Source organism: Chinchilla lanigera, unplaced genomic scaffold (genome assembly GCF_000276665.1).
Source record: "Chinchilla lanigera isolate Chin_1 unplaced genomic scaffold, ChiLan1.0 scaffold00019, whole genome shotgun sequence".
NCBI classification, from domain to species: Eukaryota; Metazoa; Chordata; class Mammalia; order Rodentia; family Chinchillidae; genus Chinchilla; species Chinchilla lanigera.
Window position 1 is genome coordinate 24,549,892 of NW_004955420.1, and position 15,615 is coordinate 24,565,506.

Genomic DNA, 15,615 nt, shown 5'->3' on the forward strand with positions numbered 1-15,615 from the left:
CGAAGGGCGCGAGGACGGAGCGGCCTGGGCGCGCGCGCCCCCTGCCGGCTGGGCGGGCCAGGCTCCCGCCCTAAGCCCACGGATGGCCCCTAATGCAGAGGGGACTTGGAGGTTTTGGGAGACAAGACCCGGCCTCGGCGTGTAACGGCTAACCGGGCTCTTCCATCTCCTAAAGGCTTACAGAAAGTGGACCCAGGATAGGGAAGATGTCTTGAACTAATCGACCAGGCTGGAGTCAAGGATAAAAACACCCTGACTCTGGACACAGTACCAAGAACTGAGCCTGCTGGGCGTGGTGGCGCATGCCTGTAATCCCAGCACTCGGGAGGCTGAGGCAGGAGGATCTCAGTGAGTTCAAGGTCAGCCTGGGCTACGAAGAGAGAGCCTGTCTCAGAAAAAATCTGCAAGGACAAGGGACAGGTCCCTTAGAGACAGACCCAGCCACAAAGGCTGATATAGCTTCATTCCAACTCCTCCATTTAGACCTCAGTGGGCAAAAGGAAGGTGGCCTTGGCAGCAATTATCTGAGAGCACTTGTGACGAGGAGATGGCACCCTCTGTATCAAACACCCCACCCAGATTACCCCCCCTGGAGCAGAACACAGTTCGTTGAGGGCGCTGGGTTTTGCCGCACGGCTCATTTGTTTGCTCAAAGCCCAGGTAGCCACTGAGCTCTGGAACAGTTTCCGGGGACTGCTCGGAGCCCACTTTCCCTCAGAAGAACCCAACCAAGCCAGCTGGGGCAGCAGCAGCAAACTGTGTCGGCAGGCTGGAGGGGACGGGGCTGCGAGGGGCCCAAGTGGAGCGCGGCAGCTCTTCAGGAAGCTCTGTTTGGCGTCTGCCCTGGCAGCCACTCACCACGATGCCCAACGCTACGATTTCCGGGATCCGCCTCTGAGAGGGCAGAGTGAGGGGACACACGTGCAAGGTGGGCGTAAGTACTTCACTGTTTAAGCAGGGCGATGGGCTCGCAGCGTCTGTTGTACCATTTACTCTATTTTAGAACACGTATTTTGAGTGGGGATTATGACACACATCTATATATAATCCCTGCGTGCCAGAGGCTGAGGCAGGTGGACTGCCATGAGTTTGATCGCAGCTTGTGGTACATAGCTGCCTTTGAGGCCAGCCCTAGAGTACGTAGTAAGACCCTGTCTCAAAATCACAAAAAAGGCCAGATGCGGTAGTGCATGCCTATACTTCCAGCACTCAGGAGGCTGAGGCAAGAGGGTCGCTCTAAGTTCAAGACCAGCGGGGGCTACAAAGTGATTCTAAAGCCAGCCTGGAATAGATAATGCAATCCTTTGCAAAAAAAAAAAAAAAAAAAAAAAAAAAAAAAAAAAAAAAAAAAAAAAGTAAAAGATAAAGATAAAAGCATGGGGCTGGGGATATCGCTCAGCGGCACAGCACCTTCCTGCAAGTGCAAGGTTGTGAATTCGATTCCCAGTACCAAAAAAAAGATAAAAGCATACTTTGCATAGACGAGATGTTTGAAATTCTGTTAAAAATAAGTGGTAACAATCAGTGAGGTGGTTCCCACAGAGCACTGTGTCCCCACTGTCTCCCCGGGTTTCGCCCCTTTCACCTAGGCTCTAGGGGCTGGAGTCACTGGAGTCACTGGAGTCACTCACTGACCCTTGTGAAAGGAGTGCAACTCTTTGAACCCTTCTGGCTCTGTGATCCTCTCCCCCTGGACCAGGGCAGCGGTTGGCCAACGACAGCCTGCCGGCCAAGCCGGCCCTGCCTGCTGCTGCAGGCCGTGTCAGCGGGACACAGTGCGGCCACAGGGACATCACAGCTGCTCTCGAGCGGGCGCGGCAGAGGTGAGCAACCACGGCAGAGGGCCTGGTGCCCAAACCTAGAACCTTTACTGTCTGATCTCTAAAAAGAAAAAGCCTGCTCCCTCCCGTTCTGGAAGACTGAAGTGAGAGGCGGGCTCGGGGGTGCCCTCCTTCTTCCCACAGCAGTAAGCTTTCTCTTCCACGTTCCTGGGAAAGACAGAGCTACTTCTTTTGCCCATGAAAAAAGACGGAAATTCTGAGAATAGAAAGGGTTTACTGGCTCCGGGAGATTGATGTCCATGTCTTGATCAGGTACAACATCAGGTACTGCACATGCTAAGTAATTACACCTACCGACCTGCAAGTAGGTGCAAAAGGTCTGCTGAATACCTACAGTGAATGTTCTAGAACCCTGAACTTTGTGGAGAATTAGGCAGTAGGAAGCCTAGCATGTGGCACCTTCCTGCAATCTCAAGTTCAAGGCCACCCTGAGTGAGACCCTAATGCAAAAGAAAAAATAAAAAGGGCTGGGCTGTGGCTCAGTGGAGCGGCCTGGGTTCAGTCCCCAGCAGTGGGGAAGAGGGCAACGCAGTTCAAGCTTTGGGGCTGACCAGGTTTTGAAGGGAGGGACCACCAGCACCTATGTGTGTGCCTGTGGTACCAGCACTCTGGGAGGCTGAGGCAGGATGATTGCAAGTTCAAGCCCAGCCTGGGCAACTTAAAGACTCAGCAAGACCCTGTCTCAAAAAATTTTTAAAAACAGGGAAGGAGGCTAGGCATGTAGCTCAGCATGGGGCCCCTGGGTTTCATCTCCAGTATCACAAAAGGAAGGAAGGAAGGAAGGAAGGAAGGAAGGAAGGAAGGAAGGAAGGAAGGAAAGGAAGGAAAGGAAGGAAGGAAGGAAGGAAGAAAGAAAGAAAGAAAGAAAGAAAGAAAGAAAGAAAGACAAAAAGAGAGAAAGAGAGAAGAAAGACAGAAAGAGAGAAAGAGAAAGAGCGAGTAAAAGAAAGCATGGGTCCCGGCCAGCGCAGCAACTTACTCCAGGGGAGTTACGTGTTCTATGGATGGATAAAATGCTGAGAAACGGTCAGCTTGGCCGGGGACAGGGAGGGTGAGGGGAGCCACAGCAGCCAGTGGGTCCCAACGGCCCTCCGAGGTCATCTGTCCTCAGGGTCTTCCCTTCCACGCGGGGAAAGTCACATCTTCCTTGGCATGAATCGTATCGAGGGGAGACACGCCAGTGCTGGTGGTTCACACCTGTGAGCCCCGCGCTCGGGGAGGCTGAGGCCGGACGACTGTAAGTTTAAACCCAGCCCGGGCTGTGTAGCAAGACGCTGTCTCAAAACGCAAAGGCGGGGCTGGGGCCCAGTGCCAAGGCGGTGGGTCCATGCCTGGGGCCATGTGGCTTGCAGCCCTCGCAGAAAGCACAGCGAGAGCGCTTCCTGGAGCTCAGAGCTTCACTCAGGGTGTGCGGGACCCGGGGACCGGGTGAGTGCACCCCGGCTCTTGGAAAGGAGGCTCGGGAAGAGCTAGGGAGGAGACGGGCGAGCCTCAGGGCTGGGGAGCAGGTGCTGGTTTCTGTCAGCTCTGACATCCTTCCTTACGCGCGCGCACCGTCCTTTCCTCCCACGCCCACCACACGTGTCCTTCTCAGCACGGCACTGCCAGGGAGGCCTCGAGGGGATTAGAAGCCTGGCAGTGCCAGACCGCTGTGCGCACCCATGGTCCCAGCTGCTCAGGGCACGGGAGGAGGACTGCTCGAGCCCAGGGACCCAGGGCCAGCCTGGGCCACAAGAGGCCCTCTCTCAACGAGAATCAAAACGAAACAGGAGGAGAGAAAGCGTGGCAGAGAGGCCACGCCGCCTGGGAAGCCAGGAAGCGCCACCTGCGGAGGCCTTGGGGAGGCGCAGCACAAGGAGGGCCGCGGGCCAAGCTGGGGCAGGGTGGCCGCCACCCGCACACGGCAACCCTGCGGCCCGCCTGGCGGCTGCAAGCTCAGCCAAAGCACTGGCACTCGGGCCACTCACCTGCCACGGCGGAAATGTTAACGTTCAGCCTTTTCCAGTTTCAGGGCATTTTAAGGGGGAAAAAGGCCAATCAACTCCTGTTTTGGCAGCGGAGGGGGCAGCGTCTCTCAAGCCGGAGCCAGGCATCCGGGGCGCCGGCAGCGCGCGTTCCTATGTGCACGGGGGCAGTGCGCCCGGAACCACCTGGTGACGTGGGGCAGGAACATGGGGGGCTCCGCGTTCCCCGCGTCCTTCCTGAGCCCGGGACCCTCAGAGCCCCTCAGAGACAGAGCCCAGAGACAGCAGAGACCCAGCACCTGAGCAGGCGGCAGGGGCAGGGGCAGAGGGCCGAGGCCGAGGGGCACGGCCGCGGCAGGGGCAGGGGCAGAGTCTGCTCCCGCAGTCCTCTCACCAGCCAGGCCCCGGCGCCCGTGCACCAGAGGCGCACCATGGCTCCTCCAGGCGCTGAGACACCCCCCACCAAAGGCAGAGCCCACCGAGCCAAGGGCCAGAGGTCGGGTGCTGCAGGGACGGGGAGATGACTTGTGGGGCATCCCCAGAGCCTTCAAGTAAGCGTGTGCGGCTGAGGCAGGGCTCTCTCCCGGCCCTGCTCCGAGGGTACGTTGGGAGCCCACGCCACTGTCCCCCAGGGCTCGGCGCCCAGACTGAGCTGAGACCGCTCCAGATGCCGGGTCACCGCTGGAGGCCAGGCGACCCTGGAGTCCAAGCCAGGCTCCTGGGTCCTCAGGCTGCAGCTCCGCCAGCCACCCCTCCCCGGCTTCCCCGAGCCACAGCGGGGCACCGCTTCCCAAGCCACCTGCCACCCACAGCCAGGCCCCTCGCTTACCTCGAGAGATGGTCCCTCCAGGGGCGGGGGTGACACACATAGGGGGGAGGCGGGGTGGTGGGAGCTTGCACTGACGCTGCCTGTGTTGGGCCCGATCTGGGGAGAGAGGGGGCGTCAGGGACAGGTTCTCACCTCGCACAGTGCAACGCCTGCAGGGCCCCCCGGCACCCCTGGGGAGCTCTGTGCAGGTTCCGAGGCACAGGGACAGCGACACCACACCAGGAAATGGCAACTGTCTTAAACAGACGCGACATGTGACAGCACTGTAGAGGTCACTTCCCAGTTCTCAAAAAGCCATCAAGGGTCAAGGATATAGCTCAGCAGTACAAGTACGTGCCTGGCAAGCATAAGATCTTGAGTTCAATTCCTGATACAAAAAAAAAAAAAAAAAAAAAACCCACAACCCAAAAGCCATCAAACTCTGCCTGGTATGGAAGTTCGTGCCTGTAATCCCAGCACTCCGCAGGCTGAGACAGGAGGATTACCCTGAATTTGAGAGCAGCCTGCCTATGCGCTGGGTTTAAGGCCAGCCTACATCATAGGTTTAAGGCTAGCCTACGTGTAGCTCTTCTGAGCTACATCACAAGACGCTGTCTCCAAACAAAACCAAGTCACCAGACTCCCTGTCCCCTCAGCGACCTCTGGAAGTTAACACGGCTGCAGTGCGCTTCTCCACAGCCTAAAGTCACACGCACTGCACAGGACAGCGGCTGAAGGCTGAAAGCCACAGCGCCATGGAAGCCCATGCGACGGCCCCTTCCACACACGGTGACCATCCGAGCTGCCCGCCTTGGCCGCCAACCTCAGAGTTTGCTTTCCCCCTAAGGACAGAGCAAGACTAACTGATCACTGGGGTCCCGCCTGACAGACTCACACTTCGCTAGAGCTCTCTCTCTTGCTAACAGAGAACCTGAGCCCGGCATCGTGGTGCACACCTGTAAGGTCAGCACTTGAGAGGCCGAGGCAGGAGGACTGCAAGTGCAAGGCCAGCCTGGGCTATGTACCAAGACCTTTTCTTCCAACAAAAAGAGAAAGCTAACTTGCCATTTCTAATATTTCCATTCATTTGAAGACTAAACCCTATTTATCAGTGTTCTACAAATACCATTTTTAAGAAGCTCCAAGCCGGGCATGGTGGCATATACCTGAAGTCCCAGCACTCAAGAGACCAGCAGGAGAATTGCTCTGAATTTGGGGCCAGCTGAGGGTACACAGTGACCCTGTCTCAGAAAAACAAAACAACAGCTCCAGAAAAACCTGAGAGCTGAAGTGAAACTCCAACATTTGCCAAGTCTCCCATGGGGAGGTAGAAACACATGTGAGGAAAATCAAGGCCTTCTACACCCTCTGAACACTGAGAATATCAGACTCACTAGTCCAGAGAAAAGATACACAAGTTCTTTGCTCTTTGCCCGGCTGGTTTCCATATAACAAATGGGAGGAAAAAAATAAAGAAATAACGAGAAAAGCCAGGCGTGGTGGTGCATAGCTGTACTCCCAAGGCCAGTCTAAACTATATAGTGAGATTCTATCTCAAAAACATAAAAATAAAAAAAAATTTTAAAAGGAGAGGCGTGACAGCCAGGCATGGTGGTGCACGTCTGTAATCCTAGCACTCAGGAGGCTGAGGCAGGAGGATCCCTGTGAGTTCGAGGCCAGCCTGGGCTACAAAGTGAGCTCAAGGCCAGCCTGAACTGCATAGCAAGACCCTGTCTCAAGAAGACCAAAAAAAAAGAAAAAAAGAGAGAGAGAGAGGAGTGGAGAGACAGCCACATATACACGGCCCTAGAAAATCTGCCTGTTCTGCTCATTTCTATAATGCAAAGTGGCTCAAAGCCAATACTAAGTAGGAGAATGAGATCAGTAAAACCTAAAAACTACTGATGGGCCTGGTGGTACACACCTGTAATCCCAGCTGCTTGGGAGGCTGAGGCAGGAGGATCACAAGTTCAAGGCTAGTCTGAGTAAATTATTATTATTTTTCAGGCAGGGTCTTGCTATGTATTCTAGGCAGCCCTTGAACTCACTATGCAGCCCAAGCTGGCCTCCAACTCACAATTCTCCTGCCTCAGCCTCCTGAGTGCAGTGATTACAGTATGTATTACAGGTATCTTTATTTTTGTTTTTATTTTTTTGGTACTGGGAATCAAACTCAGGACCTTGAGCTTACCAGACAACGCTATGCCGCTGAGCTACATCCCTGGCCCTATTTTTATTTTTTATTTTTTGAAGTCTGGGCAAGAGAGACCTTGCCTCAAAACAAAAAATAAATAGGCTCACTCAGAAGGCTGGGGCAAAAGGGTCACCAGTTCAAGGTTGACCTGGACTATATAGTGCTATCTCAAAAAAACAAAACAAAGCAAACAGTCCCAGAAACAACAGTGTTAAGGAGACACACAGCAGGCTGCCGGTGCCGTGCAGGTTACGTTCTGCCTCAGAGCTGGGAACCATGAAGCAGAGTACTGAAGGCAGGAACCTCTGACCAGCGGGTTTCTCTGAGACCGTCAAGTACTAGAGCTCGATGTTTACCTGTGCAGAGAGCAGCCTGAAGTCAGGCCATGCCACACCCCGAAGCTCCTGAGCAACGCGGGCTGTGATCTGCCACAGGGCCTGGCAGCGGTTTAAGCTCTTTCTGTGCATTCACTCAGCCACCCTGGGAGTGACCCTGTGACTTCTTACACTGAACTCCAGAGCAAAATGGGCACAGACTCTTCACCCGCCCAGCCCTGCCCCTGCCCCCAGCAAGGAAAGGGACAGAGCTGGGCTGTGACCCACACACTGAAGTCCAGGGCTTTGGCTCAGGAAGCCTGGTGCTGCTCCCACACAACGAAGCCCACGCGATGTTGTGGCTGAAGCAGCGCCACCCCCACCCGAGGAAGTCCGTCACAAGCTTGGCACAGGAGGCCTGCTCGGGCCCAGAGCCTGTCACGGCAGAGAGGAAAGAGCAGAGGGACAAGGAAGGCCGTGCTTTCACGAGGCTCTCCCTGTCCCCACAAAGCAGCCCTGTTCACTCTGGGCCGCCGTCACTGGGACTGCTGCCACTCTTACACAGGGCCGACGGCACAGCCCACTGGGGACTGAGGGCACACAAAGCAATTAAGGAAGACTGAAGTGTTCAGCCCAGAGAGCTGTGCTGTCATATAAACCCCAACTTCAGTCTTTCCCTTCAGTTAGCCAAAAACAAAACAAAACTCAGAGAACAACAAAACAAAACAAAAACTGATTAAAAAAATCCAGCTAGATGTGATGATGCACACCTATAATTCCAACGCTGTGGGAGGCTGAGACAGAATGGTTAAGTTTGAGCCCAATTTGGGCAATTTAGTGAGGCTCTGTTTTTTTTGTTGTTTTGATTGTTTTTTTTTTTTGGTTTTCCTCCAGTACCGGGAACTGAACTCACGACCTTGCGCTTGCCAGGCAGGCGCTTTTGCCGCTGAGCTAAATCCCCAGCCGTTTTGATTGTTTTTGAGACAGGGTCTCACTATGTAGTCCAGGCTGGCATTGAACTTGTTGTGTACCTCAGCTGGCCTCAAACTTGTGGTGATCCTCCTGCCTCAGCCTCACAAGTGCTGGGACTACAAGTGTACACTATTTATTATTTGAGACTATTTTCAAATAATAAATAACTAAAAGATGTATCTCTGTGCAAAGGACCTGAATTCAATCCTCAGTATCACTGAAAGAATAAATACCAATAGCTGGGCATGGTCAAGCACAACTGTAATCCCAGCACTTGGAAGACAGAAGCAGAACTGCCAAGAGTTTGAGGCCAACCTGGGCTACATAGTGAGCTCAAGGTCATCCTAAACTACATACCAGGACCCTGTCTCAAAAAAACAAAATAAGCCAGGCGCAGTGGAGCACGCCTGTAATCCCAGCACTTGGGAGGCTGAGGCAGGAGGATCGTTATGAGTTTGAGACCAGCCTGGGCTACAAAGTGAGCTCAAGGCTAGCCTGAGCTGCATATCGAGACACTGTCTCAAAAAGACAAAAAGGGGATGGGGATTTAGCTCAGTGGCACAGTGCCTGCCTAGCAAGCACGAGGTCGTGAGTTCGATTCCTGGTACCGGAAAAAAACCAAAACAAACAAACAAAAGATCAAAAAGACAAAAATAAATAAATGAATAGAATAGAATTGACTAGTAATAACAAAAACAAGAAATAACAGGATGATAAAAATTAGCTTTAAAAAAAAATGAAATTAGCTTTCAAGCACTAAGAAAAGATATGGAGCTTAGAACATGCTTATAATCCCAGCACTCTGAAGGCTGAGGCAAGAAGATTCCAAATTCAAGCCCAGCCTAGGCAACTTAACAAGTCCCTGTCTCAAAAATAAAGAAGTATGAAGGCTCTGGCTCAATCCCCAGCACCACAAAAAACAAAGACAACAGGGGGACTGAAGAGGAGCGCAGAGGCAGGCAGAGGCCGCGGGGGCGCTGGGACATTGCGCTTGCAGCCCTCCCTCCAGCCCCGTTCAGTGGGCTCCAGAAGCCACTTGCAGGAGTTCCCAGGGATCTAGGCACATACTGTGGAGAGGAGACACAGCTGCCAGGAGCCACTTTATCTGAAGTTATGGAAGTTCTGTTCTGGTTCTTTTTGTCACATAGCTTCAATACAGTGACAGGCTTCGCACCCTTCATTCTCTGTAGATTTCTGTCTTAGGAAACAAACCCTGAGGACCTGGCCCTTCGCACCCACACCACAACATCTCTTCCTGTATGCAGGAAGCCACGCCAGGCGCCACAATGCTAGGGACCAACCACAGCTCCACTGCTTCATCTCTTTGAGGCTGCTAGTTTTTAAGACTTTCCACGTTTCTATGATCACTAGTTGTTATGGTTTATACCTAGATGTCCTCCCAAAGCCTCATGCCCTCACAGGTGGGGCTTTTGGGAGGTGACTGGATCACAAGGGTATAACACTCAGCCGTGGATTAGTCCACTGACAGCGTGGTGAAGCCTGGTCAGAGGAGGTGGGTCACTGAGAGCACAGTCTGTCTCCTTCCTCCCCCCTTGATCCCTCTCTGCTTCCTGTCTGCCATGCGGTGAGCTGCTTCTCCTCTGCCAGGCCCCTCTGCCATGTCGCCCTGCCTTGGAGCCAGCAGACACAGACTGAAACCTCTACAAACTGTGAGCCAAAGTAAACCTTTCCTCCTTTGAACTGTGGGTGTTGGACGTCTCAGCGACAAGGAAAGTAACTAAGACACCAGTATAGCAGTAACTCCGGCTGTCATGGCTTTCCTGCTCCCTCCAGGACCCCTCTTACTGCTTTTTCTCCTTTTACAGAGCCCAAGCTCGTTCTTTAGAGCCAGTTTCTCCCCACCTTCACTTTTACTTTCTTAAATAAACTTTGTCACTATTAAAAACAAACAATAACTCTGTCTACTTCTGCCAGTGCTTACTGAGGCTTACCTCAGTATATAAAATGCTGCAGCAGGTATTGTGAATGATAAATAATAACAACAACAGCAATTATAGGCACCAAGCCCTGGCTTCATGAGCTTCCAATTCAGGAATGCAAAGATGAATTCGGCACGGACTAAGCACAAGAAAGCTCGGATATGATGCTAAGCTAGAGAAACACTGCATGTGGTTGATAGAATCAGGGAAGATCCACAAAGGAGGTGGTATAAAAAGGTAGCCCAGAGCTGGGAGGAGTGAAACAGGCCTGTCATCCCAGCATTCTGGAGGCCGAGGTGGAAGACTGCCAAGCTCGAGCCCAACCTGGGCAACTTAGCAAGAATCTGTCTTAAAAAAATAAATGCAGTTTTTTAAAGGGTTGGGGATTAGCTTAGTGCAAAGGCCCTGGGTTCAGTCCCACTATGAGGGCAGGAGGGTTAGCCTGAAATGGTAGGACTCTGATGGCATGCGAAGGCATTCAGGGAAAGCGTGGCAAACAGACGCACAGGCCAGGGCACACGTGGCACGGGTGAGGAGACCATGTGAGGATGGCTAGGACAGGCCTCGGGGAGCTGCGGAAGGAGGTCCCAGGGCTGCACACGGGCAAGGGATGTCCACGGCCTTCTTGGAGGCTTGGCGCAGGGAGCAGGTGCGGGTCCCACACTCACTTAGCCTTACCTTTTCTGAATGAGTCCAGGCTGAACATTTCTGGCCACACAGGAAAGCTGGAGTCCTGAGGAGTAGGAGGAGGTCAGAAGACAGGAGAATAAGTGACTGGTCCCGGAACGCACACAAGGCCTTTAGGAACCCAAGAACATCACCCAAGAGAAGAGACGCTGGAGCCCAGCACTGCTCCCCAGGCTTAAGGGCGGGAGGCCAGCTCCCCACTAGGGTCATCAGGTGTCCCTGCTTCTTGCTAACTGAGCGCTTTCATTTTTGCCATCCTAAATTTCCCTGAGGCCTGCTGAGCAGAAAGGAATGCATTTCATCCCAACAGTGCAGAGATCCACCTCGATACACCTGCAGATTCCCTAGAGCCCCAAGAAGAAACTACACTTCACACAGAGCCTACCTAAGGCGGGATCAGGAAAGAGGACTGAGGACTCTTTGGTTTGGTTTTTTGAGGCAGGGTCTTGCTATGTAGTTCAGGCTGACCTTGAACTCACTGTGTAGCCCACCAGGCCTTGAACTCATGCCGATCCTCCTGCCTCAGTGTCCTTGGCAGAGTGCTGGGATGATGTGTGCACCACCCCGCCTGGCTGGGGCTGAAGGCTCTTACGGAAAAATGGCCTTCCTGGGATTCCATTAAGATCTGCTTGACAGAACCAAAGAAACTGTGCAGGGACTCAGAGCAAAGAGCTGTCTGTGGCAGAATCCCTAAAAGAACCAATATTAAAATTAAAGCACAGCTCCTGGTGAAAAGTTTTGATGCATCTTATACAACAGTACTTTTAAGTGAGTAATATACCTAGAAATGAGAGCAAAAAGAAAGGTAACACCTCTGATTTAACACTTTTGTTATGAAAAATACTCAAACCCAAGACTGGTACATGTTTTTACAACATAGTGAGTACTACTGGAATGGGTGCAATAAATTTTAATAGTTGTGGTTTTAAATCATCTACCCAGTGGCCTGACATGGTAGTCCACATCTGTAACCCCAGTGCTCAGGAGGCTGAGGCAGGAAGATTTCTGAGTGTGAGGCCTGCATGGGCTACATAGTAAGTTCAAGGCCAGCCTGGACTATATCACAAGACCCTGTCTCAGAAAAAAGAAAAGCTGGGCGTGGTGGTGCACACCTGTAATCCCAGCACTTGGGAGGCTGAGTCAGGAGGATCACTGCAAGTTTGAGAGCAGCCTGGGCTACAAAGTGAGCTCAAGGCCAGCCTGAGCTGCACAGCAAGCCCTGTCTCAAAAAGACAAAAAAAAAGAAAAGAAAAGAAAAGAAAAGAAAAGAAAAGAAAAGAAAAATCCACACAGTGTCTTAGCACAGCAGATTAATATCCAAATTCCTAGGAGTCTATACCCACTCCTGATTGCTAGTCCCTCGCACTCTCAAATCACAGGGAGGTAGACCGTGGAGGGTTAACCTGGGCTGAATCTTTGGTAGCCTCCTCTCCCCAGGGATATGAGAAATTTCAGACATAGACATAAAGACACAGCTCAGAGAGAAAACTTCAAAACATCAACAATGACACATTTTACACATTCAACAAACTCCTTCTATCCCAATGAAAATAAAGAAAAAAGACGTATTTTGATATTCTACTTTTAAAGAAAACCTGACTAGTTTAAAATGTAAAACATCTTAAGTGACTATTAAATAATAGTATTTTTTTAGGGCCTGGCATGTGGGTCAGTGGTAGAATACTATAAAAAGAGAAAAGAAGGGGCTGGGGATTTAGCTCAGCGGCAAAAGCGCCTGCCTGGCAAGCGCAAGGTAGTGAGTTCGGTTCCCGGTACCAGAGAAAAACCAAAAAAAAACAACAACAACAAAAGAGAAAAGAAATAAAGAATACTTTCTTGCTAAGAAATTTTAAGTTAGGCCGGGTGGGATGGCAAGCACCTATACTCTTGAGGTACTCAGACAGCTGAGGCAGGAGGAACACCTGAGCTCGAGAGTTCAAGGCAGGCCTGGGCACCCTAAGGAGACCCCATGTCAATTAGCATGGCCCCACCAGGCACAGTGGCGCACGCCTGTAATCCTGGCACTCGGGAGGCTGAGGCAGGAGGATCATTGTGAGTTTGAGACCAGCCTGGGCTACCAAGTGAGCTCAAGGCCAGCCTTAACTGCATAGCGAGACCCTGTCTCAAAAAGACCAAAAAAAAAAAAAAAACTAGCATGGCCCCTGGGCAACGGTGGTGTGCAAACTGGTGCAGCGGTCCGTTTGTATCAGGGTTTTTTTTTTTTTGCTTTTTTTCGGTACCAGAAATCGAACTCACAACCTCGCGCTTGCCAGGCAGGTGCTGTGCCGCTGAGCTAAATTCCCAGCCCCTTTATCAGTTATTCAAAAGGAGAGAGAGAAAAAATAGGAGGAGAGACACTAAGAAATCTTAAGTGAGTCTGCTTGTACTACACTTGATCTTAGTCATAAAGCTGAGAAGCGATGAGTCTACTTGTAAATAGGCTCTGGGTTTTGCTAATCAAGGCTCATATACTACTAGCCTAAAAATATAGTATAAAATTCAAGATAGGATCATTTAGATACATTTTACAGAACTCTAGAATTTCCTAGGGATCTAAAAGAAGGTAGTGTAGCAATGTTAACACAAAACACTTTGTGCTTTAGTCTCTCAAGTAACACAGAGAGAAATAAAATTCTACCCTGTGCAGGGCCAGGGATGGAGCTCAGCGGCACAGCGCCTGTCTGGCAAGCACAAGTCTTGAGTTGGATTCCCAGCACCAAAAAAAAAAATTTCTATCAGGTGAAGCCTTCTCGCACCATGTAACATGATTTGAGGCAGCCTTACTGTGGGATGATTTCAAGAGATTCTGTAAGGGCCAGGGATACAGCTCAGTGGCACAAGCACCTGGCGTGGCAAGCAATAGGTCCTGAGTTTCGATTCCCAGTACCCAAAAAAAAAACCAAAAAAACAAAAAAACAATCAAGAGATTCTGTAACCGCTGACACAGACACTCTTCTTGCAAGACAGTCACCGTGGAACTGACATGTGGCTCTTGACTTTCCAGAGTGGAGACAGCTCGGTCAACTCACCTTATAAAAGCAGGAGTGGGCTCAAGCTTTGCAGGTTTTTAAACTGGAGCTGAAGTCTCTCTTTGCTATTCCTCATCACGAGGCTGGGCCTCCTCCTGGGAAGGACAATGCTGGGTCACTAAAGTGATGACCACACAGGGAAACAAAAGTGCCCCAATCATTTTGTGTGTGTGTGTGTGCTTTTGAGACAGGGTCTCACTATGCAGTTTAGGCTGGCCTTGAGCTCACTTGGTAGCCCAGGCTGGTCTTGAACTTGCAACAATCCTCCTGCCTCAGCCTCCAGAGTGCTGGGATTACAGACGTGTGCCACTACACCCGGCGAGTGCCCCAATCATGCACATTTATTTACTAATTCCAACAGCAAGGACAAGGTTCGTGAGTGGCATGGAACACACCGAAGACAGTGGCCTCACTTCAGGACCTGCCATGGCCCACTCTAGCCCCATCCTCCCTACAGCAGCATGTGGAAGACACCAAGAAGGTCAGGTGCCATCAAGGTAAAGGGCCTGTCACCCTGAAAGGCGTTTCTCCAAGCCCAGGGCGACGCCGGCTTCCGTTCTGCATTCTGATGCCATAATGATTATAACATAAATCTAAAGAAGATAAACAGGCCTTAACAGTCTTCCAAACTGGGAAAATAACAATAACTTAACAATGAATGCCATTTCTACAGGTAAAAAATTACCACCACAGACTTTATCCCATTTCGTACATGCAACTGCTCTGGGAGGTTGCAATTAAGCTTTCCCAGAGAAGGAAATTGAAGCAGGGGTTATACAATCTGCCAGGGATCCCACAGCTAGCTCAGAGCAGAAAGGAAATACACGTTTACGCCTGACTCCAAAGCTTCCCATGCTTCCATTACACTACTTTTCTTATTTCTAGGCTATCATGCTATAGACCAAATGCACCAAGGTCTATTCCTTGGAGGGACATTTTCTACTGACATCTGCAAAGGTTAAGGGAACAAGAAGGGTCCAGCAGCTGACAAAAATCTGGACCACAGCTACATAAAATAACTGGAGAGTATCTGTCGGCAGGAAAGGGACAATCCACATTGGTAGAAGAGGCTGAAGCGGATATAAATGCACAAGAAGAGCGCATTACCATACATCCCAAACATTATGTATATATCAGGAAAAGATTCCTCCTTCCTACAAGCAGGAAGATAGTGCGACTGAAGTGTAAATTACAAGATGTAGTCAAGATCCCTAACGTCAGTAGTGGTACTGCCTTCCAAGAAACTACAAGGAAACCCATCGGATAACGTCTCCTTTCATTCTAGCCAGTAAGCTGCAACCAAAACAGGCTGGGAGCCTGCAAGTGGCCCGCTGCAGTCTACCTGCTACAGTGCACGGCAAGCCCCCAGGCCTGGGGTTGAGAGTGGGACTGCTCTGCCTTGCAAAATGGCAATTAAATGACCAAAGTTGCTCCACGAGGACTCGCTAGAAAGCACGCTGACGCCATACTTCTGGCTTGGGGGGACCTAAGGACCCGTGGGACTCCAGTTCACTGCAAACAAAGGACCCAACATGCATGAAGTCTTCCCCTGCAAAATGGGGCAAGTCGCCACCAGCAAACAAAGAACACCTCACCCCTTGGCCTCCCCCAGTGACAAGGTCTGTGCAAAACGGGGCAAGCAGGGGGGTCAGAATGCACCAGGCCTCCCTCTGCGCGAAAGGTCCAGGCCAGCGCGGGGGAGGAGGGGCAGACAAAGGTCTCGGGGCACTCGGAGACTTCCTCCGGGCCTGCCTCGGGAATCGCAGCATCCCCTGGGGCCAAGGCGTCGTCGCGCCAATGAAGCGGCCTCTCCCGCTGCCTCTGCCGAGCCCCAGGCGGCCAGGCCCGCCCCGGCCGACCGGCCTG

At 51.6% G+C, this 15,615-nt stretch overlaps 1 protein-coding gene and 1 long non-coding RNA gene across 2 annotated transcripts; one reads left to right on the plus strand and one right to left on the minus strand.

The window, feature by feature from the left end:
• The first annotated feature begins 92 nt into the window (after window positions 1-92).
• Window positions 93-2,511, plus strand: LOC106148328. Its single transcript, XM_013513342.1, has 3 exons — window positions 93-111; window positions 545-934; window positions 1,590-2,511. The coding sequence occupies exons 1-3, from the start codon at window positions 93-95 to the stop codon at window positions 1,883-1,885; spliced, it is 705 nt and encodes a 234-aa protein (XP_013368796.1). The 3' UTR covers window positions 1,886-2,511.
• Window positions 2,512-2,731: 220 nt separating this feature from the next.
• LOC106148344 lies at window positions 2,732-4,720 on the minus strand. The gene is made up of 3 exons (XR_001233693.1): window positions 4,635-4,720; window positions 3,809-3,991; window positions 2,732-3,310 (listed from the first exon to the last, which is right to left on the minus strand). It is a non-coding gene; the product is annotated as an uncharacterized LOC106148344 (long non-coding RNA).
• Window positions 4,721-15,615: the final 10,895 nt, after the last annotated feature.

Bases quoted from the DNA above. Each gene is read 5' to 3' on its own strand.
- LOC106148328 (XM_013513342.1), top strand. The intron at 935-1,589 runs GTAAGTACTTCA...CCTTTCACCTAG, and splicing joins GACACACGTGCAAGGTGGGC to GCTCTAGGGGCTGGAGTCAC.